Raw genomic sequence first — 26,160 nt, 5'->3', positions numbered from 1 at the left:
GTTGACTGGAACCAACTCCCCCCGGAGATTAGAACTGCCCCTACTCTTCCTGCCTTCCGTAAACTTCTTATAACCCACCTTTGCCGTCAGGCATGGGGGAATTGAAACATCTCCCCCTGGGCACGTTTAATTTATATATGGTATGCTTGTGTGTGTGTCTGTTAGTATATGGGTTTTTTTAAATCTTTCAAATTTTAAATTGTTTGATTACTTATGATTTGTTTCTACATGTTGTGAGCCGCCCCGAGTCTTCGGAGAGGGGCGGCATACAAATCCAAGTAATAAATAAATAAAATAAATATCCCCAGTGCCCTTACATGCAAAAGTAAGAATATAGTAGAGGCCTTTACAGGAGCAGCTCTGGCACAGCTGGTTAAGACACCAACTAGAGGGGAGAATATTCTAGATTTAGTTTTTACGAATGGGAATTGGGTTTCAGATGTCAAGGTGGGAGAAAATTTAGGTTGCAGTGACCATCTATGTTTGTGGTTTGATGTAAAAACTCATTGTGAGCAATCCTATAATGCAACCAAAGTATTGGATTTCAGAAAAACAAATTTTAATGCAATGGGGGAATATTTAGATAATGAATTAAAGGGGAGGGATAAAATGGCAGGAGCGAGCACCCAGTGGACTGTATTAAAAAAGGCCATCTTAAAAGCCACTGGACTGTATGTAAGACAAATAACTAAAGGTAAAAGGAAGAAGAAACCGCTATGGTTTAGCAATGATGTAAGGGCTATAGTCAATGAAAAAAAGGCTGCCTATAGGAGGTATAAAGAGTCTGGAAGTATAGCTGATAGGGAGGTGTATAAAATGAGACAGAAGGAGGCGAAACAGATAATATATGCTGCTAAAGCCTCAAAAGAGGAAGAAATTGCCAAATCTGTAAAGAAGGGGGATAAAACCTTCTTCAGATATATTAGTGATAAGAAGAAGAAAAACTGCGGCATCAGGAAGCTTAGTACAGGGAATAATACATGCATTAATGGGAATAAGGAGATCACTGACCATTTCAATAGCTACTTCTGTTCAGTTTTCTCAAAAGACACCTTACAAAATAATACTAAAGAGGGATATAGCATTGCTTCCAGCTGTACGGATTCAGCTCCCGTGATCTTAGAAGCCGATGTCTTAGAAGAACTTGAACGATTAAAGATAAATAAGGCAATGGGTCCAGATGGCATCCACCCCAGAGTTCTTAAAGAACTCAGATCTGTCATTGCTACTCCCCTGATTTGTTTAACCAATCCTTGTTAACAGGAGATGTTCCTGAGGATTGGAGAATGGCCAGTGTTGTGCCTATCCACAAGAAGGGCAGTAGAGAAGAAGCTGGTAACTACAGGCCAGTTAGCTTGACATCAGTTGTAGTTAAAATGATGGAGACTCTACTCAAAAAGAGGATAAATCAGCACCTAAAAAACAATAACTTATCGGACCCAAATCAGCATGGCTTTACTGAAGGCAAATCATGTCAGACTAATCTCATTGATTTCTTTGACTATGTCACAAAGGTGTTGGATGAAGGTGGTGCCGTGGATATTGCCTACCTGGACTTCAGCAAAGCCTTTGATACGGTTCCACATAAAGAGCTGATAGATAAATTAGTGAAGATTGGACTTAATCCCTGGATAGTTCAATGGATTTGCAGCTGGCTGAAGCGTAGACATCAGAGAGTTATTGTTAATGGCGAGTATTCTGAGCAGAGACAGGTTACAAGCGGTGTGCCACAAGAGTCTGTTCTGGGTCCTATTCTTTTTAATATGTTTGTGAGTGACATAGGGGAGGGTTTGGTAGGGAAGGTTTGCCTATTTGCCGATGACTCTAAAGTGTGCAATAGGGTTGATATTCCTGGGGGCGTCTGTAATATGGTAAATGATTTAGCTTTACTAGATAAATGGTCAAAGCAATGGAAACTGCAGTTTAATGTTTCCAAATGTAAAATAATGCACTTGGGGAAAAGGAATCCTCAATCTGAGTATTGTATTGTCAGTTCTGTGTTAGCAAATACTTCAAAAGAAAAGGATTTAGGGGTAGTGATTTCTGACAGTCTCAAAATGGGTGAACAGTGCAGTCAGGCGGTAGGGAAAGCAAGTAGGATGCTTGGCTGCATAGCTAGAGGTATAACAAGCAGGAAGAGGGAGATTATGATCCCGCTATATAGAATGCTGGTGAGACCACGTTTGGAATACTGTGTTCAGTTCTGCAGACCTCACCTACAAAAAGATATTGACAAAATTGAACGGGTCCAAAGACGGGCTACAAGAATGGTGGAAGGTCTTAAGTATAAAACGTATCAGGAAAGACTTCATGAACTCAATCTGTATAGTCTGGGGGACAGAAGGAAAAGGGGGGACATGATCGAAACATTTAAATATATTAAAGGGTTAAATAAGGTCCAGGAGGGAAGTGTTTTTAATAGGAAAGTAAACACAAGAACAAGGGGACACAATCTGAAGTTAGTTGGGGGTAAGATCAAAAGCAACATGAGAAAATATTATTTTACTGAAAGAGTAGTAGATCCTTGGAACAAACTTCCAGCAGACGTGGTAGATAAATCCACAGTAACTGAATTTAAACATGCCTGGGATAAACATAGATCCATCCTAAGATAAAATACAGAAAATAGTATAAGGGCAGACTAGATGGACCATGAGGTCTTTTTCTGCCGTCAGACTTCTATGTTTCTATGTTTCTATGTTTATCCGAGGCATGTTTCAATTCACTTCCTGTGGCTTTACCAACCACATCTGCTGGAAGTTTGTTCCAAGCATCTACTACTCTTTCAGTAATATATTTTCTCACGTTGCTTCTGATCTTTCCCCCAACTAACCTCAGATTGTGCCCCCTCATTTTTGTGTTCACTTTTCTATTAAATACACTTCCCTCTTGAACCTTATTTACCGCTAACCTGGACTGATTTATTAAAAAACAAAAGTTAGATGAAGCTGACACTAATGAGCCTGATGTTTTTTAGATTGAAATAAATTGGGGGCTCACCTTGAAGGAACATAAACAGCACCAGTACACAGTACAGGGTCCACCAGAAATCTGATGACACCAAAGGGTTCCCCTGAAGAAAAAAGGTTGATAAACACGGCAGTGAGTGAACAGGGGGCATTTCAATTTGACGTAGGCAGAGCCCAGATGAGCGCAGGGCTTGAGAAGCAGACGTCCCTGTCGCCGTCCCTTTCGGCTCTGCCTCTTGCTCCCCCTCCCTCCCTCCCTCCCTCCCTTGCTGGGCTACCTTCAGCAGTCTTTTGAAACATGCTCCTATCTGCGATGAAGGAATCAATGCTTCCCTCCTGTTCTTCACAGGCAGGAGCGTGTTTCAAACTTACATAGTCAGAGTCCAGAGGACCTTAACTAGTCCTGCGGTGTGTGAGTGTGTGTGTGCAGCTGTCCCTCGCTTGCCCTCGCTCTCCCAGCCAAAAGTCCCCGCTGCAGAAAGAGCGGCTCCAGGCATGTCTCCCCTCTTTCCCCGGAAAGTATTGGGGGGGCTTATTATGCATGTCTTGAAAAGTCCTGTTGGGCTTATTTTCTGGATATGTCTTATTTTCGAGGAAGGAAACACGGTATATGCATTGATAGAAATAGTGGGGGGAAATAGTGTTCCCCGCTCCTTAAACTTAAGAAACTCACCAGGTCCTGCCCAGCCATTGACCCTCAGAGTGGAAAAAAACCTCCTATGGTAGAAAGGGGTGGGTGGATGCAGGGGAGAAATAGTGTTAAAAGCAGGAAGTGGCCTAAATCCAATTATCAGGGATAATTCTCTGTAAGGGTTAAATTGACCGAGATGTCTATTCCTAGAATGTCTTCTAGGAAGAAGAATTGTAAAATGGGTTTAGGTCATTTCCTGCTTTTAACACTATTTCTCCCCCCCGCAGCCACACACTCCTTTCTACCATAGGAGTTTTATTTCTTTTATTTTTATTGATTTTGTCCAATACACAATGAGGGTTTTAGTGGGTATACACATAGTAAAATACATGATAAACGTTATAGAGAATGTACTCATAGTAAAATATAACTAAGAAAGAATAGAAAAGAAGATATAGGAACAGAAGAATGGTATAGGAGATATAGGAGAGTAATGAATTCCACACTTTGACAACTCGGTTACTGAAGTCATATTTTTTACAGTCAAGTTTGGAGCGGTTAATATTAAGTTTAAATCTGTTGTGTGCTCTTGTGTAGTTGTGGTTGAAGCTGAAGTAGTCGCCGACAGGCAGGACGTTGCAGCATTTGATCTTGTGGGCAATACTTAGATCTTGTTTAAGGCGTCTTAGTTCTAGGCTTTCTAGGCCCACGGTTGAAAGTCTAGTCTCGTAGTGTATTCTGTTTCGAGTGGAGGAGTGAAGGGCTCTTTTGGTGAAGTATCTTTGGATATTTTCAAGGGTGTTAGTGTCTGAGATGCGATATGGGTTCCAAACAGATGAGCTATGTTCGAGGATGGGTCTGGCGAAAGCTTGAACAGTTCTTCTGAACGGTTTTTGGTAATCTGTGTAAATTTGCCATGCATATAGTGTTCTTAGTCTTACTGTATAAATGAGAAGATGCAAAATCGTCTATTTCTATAGTAAAAATGCATAATTTTCGTTGCCGTGGTCAAAAAAGCGACATTTATGTTGAATGTAAGCTATTCTTAATTTGTTTTAGCCATAAGCAATTGGAATATAACATTTAAAAGCTGGGAACAAAATTTCTGTTACATAGTGTTATCATTCACTCCATAAAACAAACTAAAAAACACTCGTTGATCAGGGGGAAAGGTCTAATCACCAAAGACCTGGTGAAAAAGATGAGTCTTTAAACTTTTTCGGAGGGCAAGCAGGGTGGGGGCAGTGCGAACCTCCTTCCTCCTATTTTTTGTTGTCTGAGTCTACCACCTCTAATATTCAACTTTCTTCCTAATTAATCGCTAAAACGTAACTTCCAAAAATAGTCATTATCTCTTATGCCTCTTGATTTTAGACCCTCTCAATTGGTATCTTTACTCATAATTTTTTAGTTCTATCATTTCTAGATGCCCTAAATTTTTAATTTCTTCTCCCCTTTCATCTCTCCCTTCCAACATTCTAACTTTTTAAAATTTTAACTCATTCTCTATATTTAAATAAATACAATTCTTGCCATTACTATTCCATCCATTAGTTAATAACATTTTAAATTCCCCATAACAAAAAATCCAACTGATAAATTATATAAGCTTATATAAACAACTTTAAGAATATTGATTATAAAGATCTTATATTATTCCAAATATATCAATAATCATCTGAATTCCTTCAATATTAAAGCAGGTTCATGAGTTATACAAATCTTATATAAAATAAATGTTATAGAAAGGGGTAATAATTGTCCAAATTATATATCCTTCCAACAATTGATCTACCATAGTCCAATATATTTCCCTTTTTTTCTTTATTTTTTTTCTATTATTTTTTAATAAAATAATTCTAAAAAAATTATGACATTGTCAATCGCTCATTCTTTTAATCTTTCAAATATTTCCCTTCCAATCCCACTGTCATGATCTTTTCTTTTTCTTTCTTTTCTTTTTCTACCAATAACTTTCCCAAGTTATGCCACCCCGAGTCTTCGGAGGGGGGCGGCATACAAATCTAATACATTATTATTATTATTATTATTATTATTATTAAGTCATTTTCTTTGTTTTGAACGCATTATTTGTGTAGGAACTACACTGTAGGTATATTCTCAATCCCCTCTAGTCTCTTCTCACTATTACCCCCTCATTTTTAATTGCATTTTCTGATACCAATATGCTCCTTTTGATTTTTTCTTGTCACTCTCAATCCCAGTGTAACCATTATAAATACCAATATAATTGTCAAGCTGTCTTTTATTATCAAGTTACTTTTCATTATATTCCAGCTTTTTTCCTGTGTTTTTTTCCACCTCTAAAGTCCAGAAGACAATTTTTAAAATCTTCATGAATGTATTTTAACATCCCAGCGAATTCTTCATAAACACACACCTCCATTTTGTCAAATTCACACTTTCCTTGTGGACTTCACTTTCAATAGGTTTGAACACTGGGCTCTATCCAGCAACATGAAATTAAAGAGAGAGAAAAGTAGGTTGTACACTTAGCAAAGAAAAACCAAATAGGAAGTAGAGAATAGACACAACGTGGCTCAATAGCAGTAACTGTGAAGTTACTTGAAGTTCTATCAAAGTGAACAATCCCCTAAAAAGAGCAAACAGTATTAGTATCAATTTATGATGTTTAGAAAGATCACATTTAGGATTACTGCAACGTGTTTTGATTACCACAATATTTAAAAAAGTGTAGCAGAGTCTCTATAAAAAGAACAGAGAAGAGAAGTAGGGATGATCAGGGGGCTGGAGGCTAAAAGATATAAAGAAGAGTTGCAGGAATTGGATATGTTTAGTCCAGTGAAAGGAAGGACTAGGTATGACATGACAGCCATCTTCCAACACTTGAGGGGTCAAGAAGAAGGAGGTCAACTTATTTTGCAATGCACCAGAAAGCAAGACAAGAAGCAGTGGATGGAAACTAACCCAGGAGAGAAGCAACCTACAACTAAGGAGAATTTTCCTGACACTGAGGACAATTAACCGATTGCCTGAAATGGTATTGGGTCTCCTGCTTGTGCAGGGGTCGGAATAGAAGACCCGCAAGGATTAAATTTGGGCAGGGGAGGAACCTGCAGCACCAGCAGCTGACACGCTTCAGCCCTGTTACTTCTCTGCTTCAAGGCCGTGGAGGGAACCAAACAGCCCGACTTGCTCCCGGACTCTCCCCAAAGCGGCCCTCAACTCACCTTCCAGCTGCTGATTCGATCCTCGGAAGAGCAGAAAAGCCGCTCTGCATCACACCTCTCTCCCCTGAGTCTTCCGGAAGAGGAAGTTCTCTATTTCTTTCTGACCTTTTCTAGCAATTCCGTACTCGATGGCTTTAACTCCTCTATCAGGCAGTGACAGGCAAAGATATTGCGTATGTGACTGCCATCTCCTGATAGCGGGAGAAAAACACTCTTGTCCCGTCTCTAAGGTTTTTGCAAGATGTTTTCACTGTATAAATGCTGTCAAATCTTTTTCACTTTGCAAGTGAGCCTAGTGAAATAGTCAAATGTGATGCTACTTGCCTTATCAAGATTAGACATGTGCTGAGCCCTACATTTATTTGATTTTAATGACTTTTCATTTATAACAAACCAACGTACAAAACGCAAAATGTACATATCTAAAAGACCAACATACAAAGGGGGGGGGGGATGGGAAAATATTTTCCCCTAAATTTATTTTTTTGAAGAAATATTTTTATTTATCAAAACATGATACATGATAACAGATATAAACATAAACAAAAGCAAAATAGGTATAAATAAATTTGGACAATAGGATAGGAACGGTTGGCACAGTGGTGCACTTATTCACCCCCCTTACAGACCACTTAGGAAATGGGTGAGGTTGATTGTAGTCTGAGGTTAAAGTTGTGGCGGTTTTGGGAAGATTCCCCAGAGTCAGGTAGTGCGTTCCAGGCATTGATCATTCTGCTGCTGAAGTTACATTTTCTGCAGTCAGGTTTGGAGCCATTTACATTGAGTTTCAATCTATTGTGCGGTTGTGTGTTGTTGCGTCAGAAGCTGAGGTATTAATTGACAGGTAGAAGAGTGTGGCCAATGATTTTATGGACCACATTAAGATCAGATCGAAGGCGACGCACCTCTAAATTTTTTGGGCCCAAAATTTCAAGTCTGGTGGAATAAGGTTTTTTTTTAAAAAAATATATTTTTTATAGATTTTTTAAATAATTTTACAGAAAACAAAAACATAAAAGTGTACCATCACCAAACAAAAAAATAAAAATTCCCTTCACCAGGGAAGATTCAATTTTGTGTCCTCCATTTGCTTCATCTCTGGAATAAGGTATTGAGTTCTGAGAAGAGTATTCTTCTTGCGAAATATTTCTGGACTCTCAACTGTAAATGTTCATGAAGGTTTAAAGAATGACACAATCGTCTTTGTTCAGGGTGACTCTCAGTGGAAATCAAAACTCTCTATATCCCAAAACTTCAAGACTGATTTCCCACAGCTCCTAAGTATTTATTACATGGTAGCACCATTAGGCCAAACAATCTAAGGGAGACATCTTCATTCCTATGGTCTGCATCCAAGAGCAACCAGCATACCTGAAGGAAGAAATGTTACATCTGCTAAATGCTAAAATCCTTCTTCCTCTGTAAATTGACCTGTAAAGAAGTCTCCAGAGACTTCAGTATGAACAGCATGCAGCAGGGTTTAGAAAATGGGGCCTACAAAAGAGGGAGTGATAGCCTATATGTAGTAGAAGAAATATTTCCAAAAGGATTTTTAAAAAACAAAAAAAATATCCCATCAAACTATATAGCGGACAACCAGGCAAACAACAACAACAACAAGACCTTGGAGATCTTCTAGTCCAATCTCTCTGCTTAGGCAGGAAACCCTACACTACTTCAGACAAATGTTTATCCAACATCTTCTTAAAAATGTCCAGTGTTGAAACGTTCACATCTTCAGGAAGCATCATGGTGACCAAAACTAAATGCCGTATTCCAAGTGTGGACTTACCAAGGCATTATAAAGTGGTATTAACACTTCATGTGATCTTGATTCTATCCCTCAGTTAATGCAGGCTAGAATTGTGTTGGCTTTTTTTGGCAGCTGCTGTACACTGCTGGCTCATATGAAAAAATAACAATGATGGAATTGGTGGAGGTGGTAAAAACACAAAAAAAATAGCAAGACCCCTGAATCAGATTTATTACCAGCAGAGATTTAAAAATTCTTACAAGACATATTAAACCTGTCAATGTTATGCAAGTGAGGCCATTTTCCACTTTCCTTTCTCTCCACCTATAAATTTAATCCTGAGAAATGTGAGAATAAACTAAATCAGGCCAAAATTCCAACAATCAATTTCTCACCTACACTTTCAAAGAGAGATCGCAAATGAAATTCAAGACTTCTCTAAACTCTTGAAATGTTGCCTCGTGTGAATTTCCTTGTGTGCAATAAGGGATGATTTATGCTTGAAGTAATGTCCTCAGATTGTTCATTTCAAAGATTTTTCCATGGTGTGAGTCTGCTGGTATCTCACAAGGCTGGAATTATAACTAAAACCTTTCCCACAAAGAGGACATCCCAATGGTTTCTCTCCTGTGTGAATCCTCTGGGGTACCACCAGGTTGCTATTGTGACTGAAAGCTTTCCCACAGATAGGAAATTCAACTTTTCTTTTTTTCCCCACAAACTTTAAATTTATACATATACCACATCAACATGTTACAAACTTGTACATTTTTACAATATATGATAAACAAATATCAAATATTTTATCTCCCATCTGTTTTCCTTCTATATTTCATGTTACTAGCCTCCCTCTATCTCATTCGCTTCCCTCCAACTTTTTTCCAATATATGATATCCTAAATTTACAATGTCACTTAATTTTTTTAAAAAAAATATTTTTATTAATTTTCAAAGACAAACATTACAAACAGAACAAATAACATAAAAAGGAGCTACCATCGCTAAACTCAAGGTAGAAGTCTTTGTTGTACAGAAAAAAAAGAACTTATTGTTTGAATCAATCCAGAGAATATTTTAAAATGTCTATTACAACTCTCTATGTAAAAATACATCTAGTGAAATATTGAAAAATATAAGATTTAATTATAAGTTAAATCAAAATGAATAAAGTATCTATTACAACTCGCTATGTGAAAACACATCTAGTCATATATTAAAGAATATAAAGACACTCTTTCAGTGCCTCTGCAAACACTCCTCCTAGCTTTGTTAATGGAAACTCTTTCCATCTCCAAGCCGCTCCTCCCTTTTCTTTCTTCAAAAAAGAAAAAAAAAGAAACCCCTTCATCCCAGCAGCAGCGGTTTGTGTTCGTAAGGTGAAAATAGTTCGGAAGAAGAGGCAAAAAAATCTTAAACACCGGGTTCATATCTCGAAAAGTATGTTGCCATGCTCACTAAAGATGTAACACATTGGGGTTCTTTTGTGCCTTCCCTCTTGTATAATTAGTTCCAAGAATCACAAGGGAAATGTTCTGTCTAGCTCCTCAATGTAGAAACAGCTGTGATTTGCAATCTTTTGTTTTTCCACAAAAAACTACAATTTTCCCACAGCTGAGTTCATCAAAAATATGGACAATGCCTTGTTTAGTGGTTTTTTCATTTAAGCCATTTTCTTCCTCACAGGGAGAGGCCTGCATTACTGTCTGCTCTACGTGGCTTTACTGTTGACCTTTTCATCTCAACTGACTTCCAGATATCTCCCTTTTTTGCTGATGGAGGAAAAACCATGTAACGTATCCTTGAGTTCTGCATAATCTGCTTATTCGAGCTTGAACCTCTCTTGATTTTCTCATTCTTGTCTAACAGCTGCTGGAGGAGGAGAATTGAATAGTTTTCTGAAAGAAGTGGAAAATATTTTGATTTTTCCCTTGATCTCCTTCCCTTTTCAATGTTGCTTTTTATTTCAATTGTCCCGAGTGGTCTTATTGCCCTCCTCTTTGTCTGTAAGATTCAAAGAAAAATAGAACTTTAATTGTTTATTAAATAATTAGAGATGATGGTTAAAAAAGAATAAAACTATATATTATAGTGAAAAGTCAAACATGCCCCAATACTAATCACTTAAATTATTTAGGATCCAGAGAAGACTACCGAGATCCATGTTCAAATATCCATTCAAATTCAGTTGTTTAATTGGGTCAATCAAGCATTCTTAATCATGCAAATGACTAGCAATTGCTTACAGTTTTTGGTGATCTGTGTAAATTTGCAATGCATATAGTGTTCTTACTCTGACTGTATAAATGAGAAGATGCAAAATCATCTGTTTATATAGTAAAAATGAATAATTTTCATCATTTTGAATGTATTATTTGTGTAGGAACTACACTCTTCTAGGTATACAGTAGTCCCTCGCTATATCGCGCTTCACCTACTGCGGCTTCACTTCATCGCGGGTTTTCAAGAAATATTAATGAGAAAAATCATTCGCGTATCTTCGCTGGTTCGCGGGTTTCTGAGGAAGTTGATTGGCAGATTTAAACAGCCCGCGGAACTCGATCGGCAGGTTTTTTAAAAAAAATATATCTAAAATTGTAAATACTGTATTTAAATACTGTATCTAAAATAAATACTGTGTGGGAAGGGTTTATAAACACTTAAAACAATGAAAACTTATCAAACAATTACAATATAAATACTTAAATAAGTACTATCAGTTGATAAATTCCCCATCGCGGATTTCACCTATCGCGGCCGGGTCTGGAACGTAACACCAGCGATAGGTAAGGTCTTACTGTACAGTAGAACCTCGACATACGAGCTGCTCTATATACGAGCATTTCGAGATGCGAGCTAGGAGGGGAGAGATATTTTTGTTCTACTTACGAGCCCAAATTCGGGATACGAGCGCTCACCGCCTGTCCCTGTCAGCGGCCCAGCCACCTTCACCTGCCCGGACAACCGCCAGAGGGGCTCCTCCGGAGGGGCGCACGGGGAAGGGCTTGAGCCGCCGCCTTCTCCTTTCCCCGTGGGAGCGGAGCGCCGCACCTCTTGTCTGCCCGGCCTGAGAGGCACGAAACCGGTGCTCATGCTGGGCGGCCCGCCTGGAACGCCAGCAATGCCGCCGGGCCGATTGCCGAGCGGGGGCGGGGTGCGGAAGGAGGCGAAGGCGAGGAGAGCGCTGCTAACTGCAAGAATCTTGTAGAAGTTTGCCCGGGGGCGCTGCCCACATCTCAGAAGGGAAGAGGCGTAGGGAAAAAGCGGGGCGAAAAGTCCTGAAAACACCGCCAAAGCCGGCATCCCAAACCGTACGCAAGGGAACTCTCAGGAAGAAGGATGAGTCAGAGGCAGGTCTTGCCGGGCCGATTGCCGAGTGGGGGCGGGGTGCGGAAGGAGGCGAAGGCGCCACCGCACCGGCCCCCTCAGGCCGCTCCGTCCGGAATGGGGCTCCTCTGGAGCCCCCGTGCGTCCCTCCGGAGGAGCCCCATCCCGGACAGAGCGGCCTGAGGGGGCCGGTGCGGCGGCGCCTTCGCCTCCTTCCGCGCCCCGCCCCCACTCGGCAATCGCCCCGGCAAGACCTGCCTCTGACTCATCCTTCTTCCTGAGAGTTCCCTCGCGTACGGTTTGGGATGCCGGCTTTGGCGGTGTTTTCAGGACTTTTCGCCCCGCTTTTTCCCTACGCCTCTTCCCTTCTGAGATGTGGGCAGCGCCCCCGGGCAAACTTCTACAAGATTCTTGCAGTTAGCAGCGCTCTCTTCGCCTTCGCCTCCTTCCGCGCCCCGCCCCCCGCCCCCGCTCAGCAATCGGCACAGCGGCATTGCTGGCGTTCCAGGCGGGCCGCCCAGCATGAGCACCGGTTTCGTGCCTCTCAGGCCGGGCAGACGAGGTACGGCGCTCCCATGGGGAAAGGAGAAGGCGGCGGCTCAAGCCCTTCCCCGTGCACCCAGAAACCCTTTGAATGTCCTGACTGTGGGAAACGTTTTAGTCATAGTTCCCACCTGGTGACACACCAGAGGACTCACTCAGGAGAAAAACCCTTTGAATGTCCTGACTGTGGGAAAGGTTTTAGTCAGAGTTTCCACCTGCGGAGGAGCCCCTCTGGCGGTTGTCCGGGCAGGTGAAGGTGGCTGGGCCGCTGACAGGGACAGGCGGTGAGCGCTCAGAGGGGGCACAGCCCGGAGCGAGACTTGGCCTCCGCTGCGGCTGCTGCCCGTCTGCTTCTCTCTCCCTCCTTCCCTCTCTCTCCTGACATGCATGGCAAAGGTGCGGGGAGGATCGGGAGGCTCAAGCCTCCTTCGGTGGTGGTGGCCGGTTTCTTATTTTTGGGCTTGCACGCATTAATCGCTTTTCCATTGATTCCTATGGTTAACAATGTTTCGTCATACCAGCTTTTTGACTTACGAGCCTCCTTCCCGCACCAATTAAATTCGTAAGTCGAGGTACTACTGTATTCTCAATCCCTTTTAGTCTCTTCTCACTATTATCCCCTCATTTTTAATTGCATCTTCTGATACCAATATGCTCCTGTTGCTTTTTTCTTGTCACTCTCAATCCCAGTGTAATCATTATAAATACCAATATAATTGTCAATCTGTCTTTTATTTTCAAGTTACTTTTCATTATATTCAAGCTTTTTTCCTGTGTTTTTTTCCACCTCTAAAGTCCAGAAGACAATTTTTAAAATCTTCATGACTGTATTTTAACATCCCAGTGAATTCTTCATAAACACACACCTCCATTTTGTCAAATTCAGACTTTCCTTGTGGACTTTGGACTTGACTTCCAATAGATTTGAACACTGGTCTCTATCCAACAACATGAAATTAAAGAGAGAGAAAAGTAGGTTGTACACTTAGCCAAGAAAAACCAAATAGGAAGTAGAGGATACAACGTGGCTCAACAGCAGTAACTGCGAAGTTACTTGAAGTTCTATCATAGTGAACAAACCCCTAAAAAGAGCAAACAGTATTAGTATCAATTTATGATGTTTAGAAAGATCACATTTAGGATTACTGCAACGTGTTTTGATTACCACAATATTTTAAAAAGTGTAGTAGAGTCTCTATAAAAAGAACAGAGAAGAGAAGTAGGGATGATCAGGGGGCTGGAGGCTAAAATATATAAAGAAGAGTTGCAGGAATTGGGTTTGTCTAGTCCAGTGAAAGGAAGGACTAGGTATGACATGACAGCCATCTTCCAACACTTGAGGGGTCAAGAAGAAGGAGGTCAACTTATTTTGCAATGCACCAGAAAGCAAGACAAGAAGCAGTGGATGGAAACTAACCCAGGAGAGAAGCAACCTACAACTAAGGAGAATTTTCCTGACACTGAGGACAATTAACCGATTGCCTGAAATGGTATTGGGTCTCCTGCTTGTGCAGGGGTCGGAATAGAAGACCCGCAAGGATTAAATTTGGGCAGGGGAGGAACCTGCAGCACCAGCAGCTGACACGCTTCAGCCCTGTTACTTCTCTGCTTCAAGGCCGTGGAGGGAACCAAACAGCCCGACTTGCTCCCGGACTCTCCCCAAAGCGGCCCTCAACTCACCTTCCAGCTGCTGATTCGATCCTCGGAAGAGCAGAAAAGCTGCTCTGCATCACACCTCTCTCCCCTGAGTCTTCCGGAAGAGGAAGTTCTCTATTTCTTTCTGACCTTTTCTAGCAATTCCGTACTCGATGGCTTTAACTCCTCTATCAGGCAGTGACAGGCAAAGATATTGCGTATGTGACTGCCATCTCCTGATAGCGGGAGAAAAACACTCTTGTCCCGTCTCTAAGGTTTTTGCAAGATGTTTTCACTGTATAAATGCTGTCAAATCTTTTTCACTTTGCAAGTGAGCCTAGTGAAATAGTCAAATGTGATGCTACTTGCCTTATCAAGATTAGACATGTGCTGAGCCCTACATTTATTTGATTTTAATGACTTTTCATTTATAACAAACCAACGTACAAAACGCAAAATGTACATATCTAAAAGACCAACAAAGAAAGGGGGGCGGGTGGGAAAATATTTCCCCCTAAATTTTTTTTTTTTAATTTACAAATGTACAAAACATAAAAAGAATAATCAAAACAAATAACAGTTAAATCTTAGTATAGTATAATATATAACAGTTTATAAACATTCTTTCTCAATTGTAAATGTTCATGAAGGTTTAAAGAATGACACAATCGTCTTTGTTCAGGGTGACTCTCAGTGGAAATCAAAACTCTCTATATCCCAAAACTTCAAGACTGATTTCCCACAGCTCCTAAGTATTTATTACATGGTAGCACCATTACACCAAACACTCTAAGGGAGACATCTTCATTCCTATGGTCTGCATCCAAGAGCAACCAGCATACCTGAAGGAAGAAATGTTATATCTGCTATATGCCAAAATCCATGTTCCTCTGTAAATTGACCTGTAAAGTCTCCAGAGACTTCAGTATGAACAGTATGCAGCAGGGTTTACAAACTGGAGCCTACAAAAGAGGGAGTGATAGCCTATATGTAGTAGAAGAAATATTTCCAAAAGGATTTTTAAAAAACAAAAACAAAAAGAGAATATCCCATCAAACTATATAGCGGACAACCAGGCAAACAACAACAACAAGACCTAGGAAATCTCCTAGTCCAATCTCTCTGCTTAGGCAGGAAACCCTACACTACTTCAGACAAATGTTTATCCAACATCTGCTTAAAAATGTCCAGTGTTGGAACGTTCACTTCAGGAAGCAATATGTTCCTCTGATTAATTGTTCTGTCAGGAAATTTCTTAGTTCTAAGTTACTTCTCTCCTTGTTTAGTTTGTACCCATTGCTTCTTGTTCTACCCTCAGGTGCTTTGGAGAATAGATTGACTCCCTTTTCTTTGTGGCATCCCCTGAGATAGTGGAACACTGCTATCATGTCTCCCGTTCCTTCTTTTCATTAAACTAGACATACCCAGTTCCTGCAACCGTTCTTCATGTGTTTTAGTCTCCAGTCCCCTAATCATTTTTTTGTCCACTAGGGCTCCAAGATCCCTCACAGTTACTATTGTTGAGCAATGTACCACATATACTGTATTTGTGAAAAAAAAATTCTTGCCTAAATGTAGAACCTTTCTTTTTTCACCATTGTATTTCATTTTATTTGATAGCACCCAATGTTCAAATTTGTCAAGATCCTTCTGTATTTTGTACCTATCTTCTGGATTCCTGCCAGTTTGGTGTCATCTGCAAATTCCCCCCCTTGTCCAAGTCATTGATGAAGATGTTGAAGAGTACTGGGCCTAAAACAGAGCCTTGGGGTATTCCAGTGCATACATCCCTCCATGTAGATGCAGGTAAAACTTTGATTTTTTTTTAAATGCCAAAAAAACAGGAAGATGGTTAGCCTATAACTTAAAAAGAGTTTGATAAGTAAATTAGAAGATGAGTAAGGATGTATACATTTTCAAAACAAGATTAAAAAATAATTGAAGAATTTAATGAAAAATTATATGATAAAGAAAACTTTCAGAGTAAAAGATAATTTGGGAACAGCTAAATTAACAAAAGTGCATGAGAATATTTAAAATATGTTTAATGAAAAAATAACAATGATGGAGTTGATGGAGGGGGTAAAAACACACAAAAAATAACAAGACCCCTGAACCAGATAGATTACCAGCAGAGATTTAAAAACTCTTGCAAGACATATTAAACCTGTCAATGTTATGCGAGGCCATTTTCCACTTTCCTTTTCTCTCCACCTATAAATTTAATCCTGAGAAATGTGAGAGTAAACTAAATCAGGCCAAAATTCCAACAATCAATTTCTCACCTACACTTTCAAAGGGAGATTACAAATGAAATTCAAGACTTCTAAAATGTTGCTTCATGTCAATTTCCTTGTGTGCAATAAGGGATGATTTATGCTTGAAGTATTTCTGCCGGCGTGTCCCAACCACAACAGAAGTAACGTCCACAGATTGGACATTTCAAGGATTTCTCCATGGTGCGAGTCTGCTGGTGTCTCACAAGGGTGGAATTATAACTAAAACCTTTCCCACAAAAAGGACATTTAAATGGTTTCTCTCCTGTGTGAATCCTCTGGGGTACCACCAGGTTGCAATTCTGACTGACAGCTTTCCCACAGATAGGAAATTCAATATTTTTCTTTTTCCCCCTCACAAACTTTAAATTTATACATATGCCACATCAACATGTTACAAACATGTACATTTTTCCAATATATGATAAAGAAATATCCTAAATTTGCACTGTTACTTTTATCTCCCATCTGCTTTCCTTCTATATTTCATGTTACTATCCTCCCTCTATCTCATTCGCTTCCCTCCAACTTTTCTCCCTCTCTCCCTCTTACCTTCTTCCCTACTACCTCACTCTCCTTCCTGTGTGAGTCTTCTGGTGTCTCACCAGGCTGGAATTAACACTAAAACGTTTCCCACAGTGAGGACATTCAAAGGGTTTCTCTCCTGTGTGAACCATCTGGTGTCTCATCAGACTGGAATCATCACTAAAACGTTTCCCACAGTCAGGACATTCAAAGGGTTTCTCTCCTGTGTGAGTCCTCTGGTGTTTCACTAGGTTGGAATTACGACTAAAACCTTTCCCACAGTCAGGACATTCAAAGGGTTTGTCTCCTGTGTGAGTCCTCTGGTGTTGCACCAGACTGGAATTAAAACTAAAACCTTTCCCACAGTCAAGACACTGAAAGGGTTTCTGTCCTGTGTGAGTCCTCTGGTGACTCACCCGGCTGGAATTAACACTAAAACTTTTCCCACAGTCAGGACATTCAAAGGGTTTCTCTCCTGTGTGAGTCCTCTGGTGTTGTACCAGATTGGAATTACTACTAAAACTTTTCCCACAGTCAGGACATTCAAAGGGTTTCTCTCCTGTGTGAGTCCTCTGGTGATTCACCAGATTGGAATTATCACTAAAACCTTTCCCACAGTCAGGACATTCAAAGGGTTTCTCTCCTGTGTGAGTCCTCTGGTGTGTCACCAGGTGGGAACTGTGACTAAAACTTTTCCCACATTCAGGACATTCAAAGGGTTTCTCTCCTGTGTGAGTCCTCTGGTGTTGTACCAGATTGGAATTACTACTAAAACTTTTCCCACAGTCAGGACATTCAAAGGGTTTCTCTCCTGTGTGAGTCCTCTGGTGTTGCACCAGGTGGGAACTCGAACAAAAACCTTTCCCACAGTCAGGACATTCAAAGGGTTTCTCTCCTGTGTGAGTCCTCTGGTGTCTCACCAGGTGGGAACTCGAACAAAAACCTTTCCCACAGTCAGGACATTCAAAGGGTTTCTCTCCTGTTTCAGTCCTCTGGTGTTTCATGACTGAAATTGTGACTGAATTTTTTTACACAGTCTGCACATTCAAATGTTTTCTCTTTTAGGTGAGTCTTGGATTTTACTGTCTGCTCTACATGGCTTTATTATTGACCTTTTCATCTCAACTGACTTCCAGATATCTCCCTTTTTTGCTGATGGAGGAAAAACCATGTAACGTATCCTTGAGTTCTGCATAATCTGCTTATTCGAGCTGCAAATCTTTCTTGATTTTCTCTCTCTTGTCTAACAGCTTCTGGAAGAGGAGGAGAATTGTATGGTTTTCCAAAAGAAATGAAAAATATTTTGATTTTTCGCTTGATTTTCTTCCCTTTTCAATGTTGCTTTTTATTTCAATTGTCCCGAGTGGTCTTATTGCCATCCTCTTTGTCTGTAAGATTCAAAGAAAAATAGAACTTTAATTGTTTATAAAATAATTAGAGATGATTGTAAAAAAGAATAAAAGTATATATTATAGTGAAAAATCAAACATGCCCCAATACTAATCACTTAAATTATTTATGATTCATAGAAGACTACCGAGATCCATGTTCAAATATCCAGTCAAATTCAGTTGTTGGGTCAATCAACCATTCTTAGCAATGCAAAGGACTAGCAATTGCTTCCAGCTGTGAGGATTCAGCTCCACTGATCTTAGAGGCCTAGGTCTTAGAAGAACTTGGACAATTAAAGATAAATAAGGCAATGGGTCCAGATAGCATCCACCCCAGAGTTCCTAAAGAACTTAGACCTGTGACTGCAACCCCCCTGACTGATTTGTTTAACCAATCCCTTTTAACAGGAGACGTTCCTGATGATTGAAGAATGGCCAATGTTGTGCCTATCCACAAGCGGGTTAGTGGAGAAGAAGCTGACAACTATAGACCAGGTATCTTGACAACAGTTGTAGTTAAAATGATGGAGACTTTGCTCAAAAAGAAGATAAATTAATACCTAAAAAACAATAACTTGTTGGACCCAAACCAGCATGGCTTTACTGAGGGCAAATCATGTCAGACTAATCTCATTGGTTTCTTTGACTGTGTCACAAAGGTGTTGGATGAAGGTGGCGCTGTGGATATTGCCTACCTGGACTTCAGCAAAGCCTTTGATATGGTTCCACATAAATAGATACATTAGTGAAGAGTGAACTTAATCTCTGATAGTTCAGTGGATTTGCAGCTGGCTGAAGCTGCAACTGTTTGTGAGTGACATAGGGGAAGGTTTGGTAGGGAGGTTTTGCCCATTTGCCGATGACTCTACAGTGTGCAATAGCGTTGATATTCCTGTAATATGGCAAATGATTTAGCTTTAGTAAATAAGTGGTCAAAGCAATGGAAACTGCAGTTTAATGTTTCCAAATGTAAAATAATGCACTTGGGGAAAAGGAATCCTCAATCTGAGCATTGTATTGGCAGTTCTGTGCTAGCAAAAAGTTCAGAAGAGAAGGATTTAGGGGTAGTGATTTCTGACAGTCTCAAAATGGGTGAGCAGTGTGGTCATGTGATAGGGAAAGCAAGTAGAATGCTTGGCTGCATAACTAGAGATATAACAAGCAGGAAGAGGGAGATTGTGATCCCACTTTATGTTGTACCTACTCTTGATCAGTTGGAAGATGATGAAGATATTGAGGACTCAGATTCAGATAGTGTTTATGAAGTAGTGCGGGGCCCGGGGTTACAGGTAGTAGAACAGGTGGGAGGCCAGCCACAGGATGGGGCTATGAGTTCAGGATCTAGCGAGGGAGAATCAGACGCGCGCTGGGTTAATCCTAAATTGAGAAGGATTCAGTAACATAGAGAGCAAAGGTCTGGAAGAAGATATTAAGGAGAGGAATGGGTTAAATAATTCAGTGAGTTATTTGGCACGTCAGGGGGCTAGTGGAGAAGAAGGGTGGAGTTTCAACGTTGCTGAAAAGAAATATGGAGGTGTTTTTCGCCACGCTCAAGTAAGCCAAGTATTTTGTATTGTATTTAGTCAGTGTTGCTGTCTTTTTTAAAGCTATGTAGTTAGGAAATAAATCTTGTCTCAGTGAAGCAGAAAAAAGAATGAGAGAAATGCCGCTAAGAGAGACATAACGGACCGAGTGATGTCTGGAATGTTTGAAAATACAGGAGAGCAGAGAAATAAACGGAGTTGCTTTATTCATGAAATGATGCATTTAATGAGAGTTATTTGTAATTACTAAACTTCTACCAGAAACCAGAACACTTTATAGAGCGCTGGTGAGACCGCATTTGGAATACAGTGATCTCTCGATTAGCGCGGGGGTTACGTTCCAAGACCTCCCGCGCTAACCGATTTCCGCGTTATACTGGATGCGGAAGTAAAAACCACCATCTGCGCATGTGCGCCATTTTTTTTCATGGCCGCACATGCGCAGATGGTGGAGTTTGCGTGTGGGCGGCGGGGAAGACCAAGGGAAGGTTCCTTCAGCCGCCCAACAGCTGATCTGCTCCGCAGCGCGGAAGCAGCGAGGATCCGAAGATGGGGTTTCCCCGTTGCCGCGCTGCGGAGCGGATCAGGTGTTGGGCGGCTGAAGGAACCTTCCCTTGGTCTTCCCGCCGCCCAGGCAAAGGGGAAACCCCTGGGCGGCGCTGGGGCCATGCGGAGCCACTCATCTAGGGGGGCGTGGACCGGCAAGGTGCCCTCCGCTCTCTCTCTTTCTCTCCCTGTTACCGGTGTGGTATAAGAGAGAGAAAGAAAGAGAAAGGAGGGCGACTTGCCAGTCCACGCCCCCCTGGATGAGCGGCCCCACATGGCCCCAGCGCCGGACTCCGTTGCCGAACGCCGAAACCGGAAGGGGCGAGGTGGGGGGGGGGGGAGAACGGGAGGCTCAGCATTCCGTCAGTCGCAGCGCTGGCTGTCAACTTTTCTTTTTAGCACTGGGGAGGCAAGTCAGCTCCTGCCCAGTTTTAAAAAGAAAAGTTGACAGCCAGCGCTGCGGCTGACGGAATGCTGAGCTTCCCGTTCTCTCTCCGCCCCCTCGCCCCTTCGCCCCCCTGTGTTCCTAGGAGAAGTGCTGGTGAGGAGCAGAAGGTCTGTCTTGCCTCAATCCCCAGCACTTCTCCTAGGAACACAGGGAGGCGAAGGGGCGAGGGGGGGGGAGAGAAAACGGGAGGCTCAGGAAGGGAGCTCGGGAAGGAGCCCACGGTCAGTCGGCTGCGGGCGGGAGGAAGGCGATTGTTCCGCTGCCGCCAGCATGGCCTGGCTGGCAGCGGAAGATGTAACGGAGCCCACGGGGGATTCGCCTTCCTCCCACCCACAGCCGAGACTGATCGTGGGCTCCTTCGCAACCTCGGAGAGCTTCCAGGGCATGAAAGCTCACGAAAACCAGGAAGCTCTCCGAGGTTGCGAAGGAGCCCACGATCAGTCGGCTGCGGGCGGGAGGAAAGCGAATGCCACGGGGCTGGGCTCGGCTCCCCCCTCGGCTCCCCCCCTTACCAGCCCCGCCGCGGAAGGCTCCATTCTGTTCCCTGCCGGCCCGATTGAGCGGCCGGCGCCCCCTCCTCGGTGTCCCCGGCACCCAGCGTCCCCACGCCGCCTCCACCTCCCGGTAATGCGCCCGACCTCTGCCTCTCTCTTTCTCTCTCATATACCACGCCGGCAACAGGGAGAGAAAGAGAGAGAGAACTAGCGTGGACTTATTTTTTATTTTTTAATATTTTATTTTAATATTTTATTTTTTTAATTAATATTTTTTGAAAAACCGCGTTGCAGCGTTTCGCGCTAATCGAGACCGTGCTAATCGAGGGATCACTGTACTGTGTTCAGTTCTGGAGACCTCACCTACAAAAAGATACTGACAAAACTGAACAGGTCCAAAGACGGGCTACAAGAATGGTGGAGGGTCTTAAGCATAAAACCTATCAGGAAAGACTTAATGAACTCAATCTGTATAGAGAGGGGGCACCATCTGAAATTAGTTGGGGGAATGATCAGAAGCAACATGAGAAAATATTTTATGAAAAAGTAGTAGATGCTTGGAAATAACTTCAAGCAGACGTGGTTGGTAAATCCACAGCAACTGAATTTAAACATGCCTGGGATAAACATCCATCCATCCTGTTCTGTCTGGGTGCCCCCAGACTTCAACACCAACTGGAAAAAACAGCCAGACACGCTGGTAAAAACAAAGGCACTTTATAGTTTAACGAATAAACACAGAGAAAAACCTGTTCTTCCCAACAGGCAGGCTATGAGACTTCACAGCAGAGTCCTGATGGCCAGACAATACAGCAGACTTCTTGCTGGCACACCCACCACTGTAGAGAATAAGACCCACACCTTTTCCACCCAAGGTTTCAGTATTCAAAGTCACAAACCAGAATTCCAAGACGCCAAAGATCACAGCCAGGTCCCAGGACTCCCCAAAGATAATACTCCACAAGCCAGGAAGGGTGGGTCTGCCTTTTCAGCCTTTCCGGAGAGCACCACACCCAAACCCAGCTGTTGCCTCTTTAGTGCTGAAAGTACCTGGCTAATTGTCCCCTTCGTTGTGTTGCTCTTCTCTGCCGGAGATCGATGATGGCTTGTGCATTTTCATCTAAGGAATCCAGGCTGCTTGCTGGGGAGAGTTCCCCCTCGGGGGACTCTGGCTGTCCTCCCTCTCCCTCAGCCTGAGATTCCTCCTCCCCGTCTGCCTGAACCTCCTGTTCCTCATCCTCCCCCTTTGAGCAGGAAACCAGCAGAGGATCAGCCGTTCCCTGAGGGGCCTCAGACGGAATCACAACACCATCCCCCCGCGGAAGGCCCCTCCCCATCTGCCAGCGGAGAGGACGTGGTTTCTGAGGGAACTGGGCGTGAAAATCCCGAATAAGGTCGGGAGCGTCCAACAACGCCGCTTCCACCCAGGAGCAATCATCAGGGTCCCCCTCCACCCATTGCACCTTGTACTGGAAGCAACCGTCCACCCAACGGGAATCCAAAATGTTATGTACCATAGCTTTAGGGAGGTGGTCACGAACACACGGGGCAGGAAACACGGGAACGTTGGGACGGAGCGGACAATCGGGAGGGACAGGGACTAACAGCGAACGGTGAAACACAGGGTGAACCCGCAAGTTGGCCGGCAGGGTGAGCCGGTAGGCCACCGGATTGATCACCCGTTCAACGGGAAAAGGACCCAGGAACCGGGGATCTAATTTGCGTCTGGGTAATTCGGAAGCTACGTATTTCGTGGACAGCCACACCTGATCCCCCAGCACCAAGGGGGGCACATCCCGTCTGGAGCGGTCAGCCACCCTCTTATAGTCCTCTTTGGCTTTATTCAGGTACCTCTTCACCATCTCGTGGACCGCCTGCAGCTCCAAGAGAAAGTCCTCAGCAGCAGGCACCGGGGAATCTAGGAGGGTCAAGGGAAAAAGCGAGGATAGAAGCCATAATTGGCGAAAAAGGGCGTGAGCCGGGTCGATGAGTGGCGGGAGTTGTTGAAAGCAAACTCCGCTACAGGGAGGAACCTGGACTAATCAGTCTGGCGATCCGCCACTACACACCTCAGGTATTGCTCCAGTATCCCTATGACCTTTTCTGTGCCTCCATCGGTCTGGAGGTGCTGCGTCGATGCGAGGCACACGGACACATTCAGGGCCGACATCAATTCCCGCCAGAACCGGGCTGTGAATTGTGTTCCCCTGTCAGAGACCACCCGATCCGGAAGTCCATGTAACCGAAACACGTGGCTGATAAACATTTGGGCCGTGAGTTGGGCAGTGGGCACCCTAGTGCAAGGTACAAAATGAACCATTTTGGTGAGCATGTCCATCACCACCATGACTACTGTGAAGCGAACTGAGGAAGGCAAATGGGTTACAAAGTCAATGGACACGGCACCCCAGGGTCTCTCAGGCATGGGCAAAGGTTGCAGTAATCCTGGTGGGGCTCCAGTCACCCCCTTGGCCGTACGACACTGGACACAGATGACCACATAGGAACGCACATCATCTTGAATGCGTGGCCACCAAAACGTCCGAGTGACCAGTTCTAATGTTTTGAACAGGCCAAAATGCCCCGCCACTGGACAGTCATGACATTGGGCCATAATCAGGCCTCTCACTGGGCCAGCGGGAACATACAGCTGCCCTCAGTACTGGAGCAGACCGTCCTGGAACGTCCAGGGGGAATTGGGTGTTAACTCTCGCACCCTCTGCGCTACAAACCCATCCTCCCGCTGCGCCTCCCGTAAGCGGCGACGCAAGTCCACTGGGTCCTGGGTCGCAGCCAAAGCAGCAGGGGGTAGAACCGTCTGCAGAGGAGCCGGCTCCTTCGGGTGCGTGTACTCCGGCTTGCGCAACAAGGCGTCCGCTCGAGGGTACTGGGCGCTGGGCTTGTACCTGATGCGGAAATCGAACCGCGCGAAAAAGAAGGACCAGTGGATCTGTCTCTGGTTTAATTTCCGCGCCGTCTGCAGGTACTCGAGGTTCCGGTGATCAGTCCGTACTTCAATCTGGTGACGGGCCCCCTCCAGATAATGCCGCCAATGCTCAAAGGCGGCCTTCACCGCTAAGAGTTCCTTCTCTCAAATAGTATAATTCCTTTCTGAGGGAGACAATTTGCGGGAAAAGTAAGCACACGGGAACAGGATGTCACCGGGACGATGGGCTTGAAGGAGCACTGCGCCAACCGCTACATCCGAGGCATCTGTCTCCAACACAAACGGCCCAGCGGGATCAGGATGGCGCAGAAGCGGTTCTGCCATGAACGCCGCTTTCAGGGCCTCAAAAGCCCGCTGTTCCGCCTCCCCCCAACCAAACGGGACTTGTTTTTGTAACAACCGAGTCAAGGGCGTGGTTAACTTGGCATATCCCGTAATAAAAGCCCGATAATAGTTTGCAAACCCCAAAAGACGTTGTACGTCTTTCACCCGTCGTGGAGGTTGCCAAGACTGAAGTGCAGCCACTTTGCCCGGGTCCATGGAAATGCCACCTGGAGACAAAATGTGCCCAAGGAATTCGACGGTAGTCTGGAAGAATTGGCACTTCTCCAGCTTGGCATACAAATGCTGCTCCTGCAATCGGAGCAGGACCCGGCGCAAATGGTCCAAATGCAAGGCATGGTTCGGGGAATACACTAAAATGTCATCAAGGTAAATCACCACGAACTGGTCCAACATGTCCCGGAACAAGTCATTCATTAGATGTTGAAACACGGCCGGGGCGTTGGTGAGGCCAAAGGGCATCACGGTGTATTCAAAGTGGCCATAACGCGTGCCGAACGCTGTCTTCCACTCATCCCCGGCCCACATCCGGACCAAATTGTACGCACTGCGCAAATCAATTTTGGTGAACACCTTTGCCGTCCGCAACCGGTCCATGAGTTCAGGGATCAAGGGCAAGGGGTACCTATTACGCACCGTGATGGCGTTAAGGCGCCGATAGTCATAACAGAGGCGAAGATCGCCCGTTTTCTTCTTCACGAACAAAACAGGGGCAGACAAAGGGGACTTGGATGGCCGAATAAATCCCTTGGCCAAATTCTTTTCAACAAACTCCTTGAGGACCACAAGCTCCGGCCCTGACATGGAGTACAAACAACCAGCCGGAAGCTTGGTGTCAGGGATCAAGTCTATGGCACAGTCGTACGTCCGATGCGGTGGTAGTCGATCCGCCTCCTTCTCGTTAAAAACATCGGCGAACTCCTCGAGGCAACGGGGTAACTGGATCGCGGGAACCACTGGGCCATGGGCTGCGCACACGTCGGTGATGGTCCACGCACTGCAAACTGGAGAATGTGACCAGGTTCTGGGACCTAATGGACACAACTACAGGAAGTGGCTTCACAGGATTAATTTGCACCTACTGGCTCATAACATAGAAGGGATTGCTCACAATCCCCCAGTAAGGCGCTGGACTGAAGAAGAAAGAGAGGCTGACATTCTAATTCCAACATGGAAACAGACGCTGCTTACATTCCGTAAGCTTACTAACCATCCTCTGCTACCATGTTGGAATTAGACGGACCGTTACCTTAGGCAAGGTGCTCAGACCGCTGGGACTGAGCCAGGAGCTTCCGGAGGTGATGGTTACTAAAGTACAGACAGAGCATGTTCGAATGAACAATAACTTTTATTAGAAAAGTATAAAACTAAAGATTGTCTGAAGAGACATAAAATGGCACCTCTACATAGTTAAAGAAGATGGTGCGTAATGGAGATTCTCTAAAACTAGAGACCGCCTTCTTCTCCAAGAAGGAGCATGTGAGCAAAACAGGTTACATCACAAAGGAGGAGCTACATTAATAAAGAGTTAACTATCTAACTACTGGATGTTTCTCAATGTCTTTGGAGGCTGTCAACCA

The 26,160-nt window shown here is 43.6% G+C and overlaps 1 protein-coding gene and 1 pseudogene across 6 annotated transcripts in view; both read right to left on the bottom strand.

Moving 5' to 3' along the window:
• LOC139159247 (zinc finger protein 850-like) overlaps positions 1-26,160 on the bottom strand; it is a 123,841-nt pseudogene that overhangs the window by 19,395 nt on the left and 78,286 nt on the right.
• The window catches only part of LOC139159887 (zinc finger protein 436-like), a 40,014-nt gene continuing 23,337 nt past the window's right edge, over positions 9,484-26,160 (bottom strand). For 2 of the 6 annotated variants that reach the window (XM_070737334.1, XM_070737333.1), the window contains 2 exons: positions 16,896-18,256; positions 9,484-10,566 (listed from right to left, as the gene is read on the bottom strand). In XM_070737334.1, coding sequence (XP_070593435.1) covers positions 16,907-17,872 — 966 coding nt within the window. In that variant the 5' untranslated portion in view covers positions 17,873-18,256 and the 3' untranslated portion in view covers positions 9,484-10,566; positions 16,896-16,906. Of the gene's footprint in view, positions 10,567-16,095; positions 18,257-22,341; positions 22,409-26,160 lie in introns of those variants that run through there. The other 4 variants (XM_070737331.1, XM_070737330.1, XM_070737335.1 and 1 more) reach the window with 3 other exon arrangements.

The sequence above is a fragment of the Erythrolamprus reginae genome, chromosome 2 (assembly GCF_031021105.1).
Source record: "Erythrolamprus reginae isolate rEryReg1 chromosome 2, rEryReg1.hap1, whole genome shotgun sequence".
Classification (NCBI taxonomy): domain Eukaryota; kingdom Metazoa; phylum Chordata; class Lepidosauria; order Squamata; family Dipsadidae; genus Erythrolamprus; species Erythrolamprus reginae.
The sequence above is the reverse complement of the archived record's forward strand: the minus strand, read 5'-3'. Positions and strand labels throughout refer to the sequence as shown.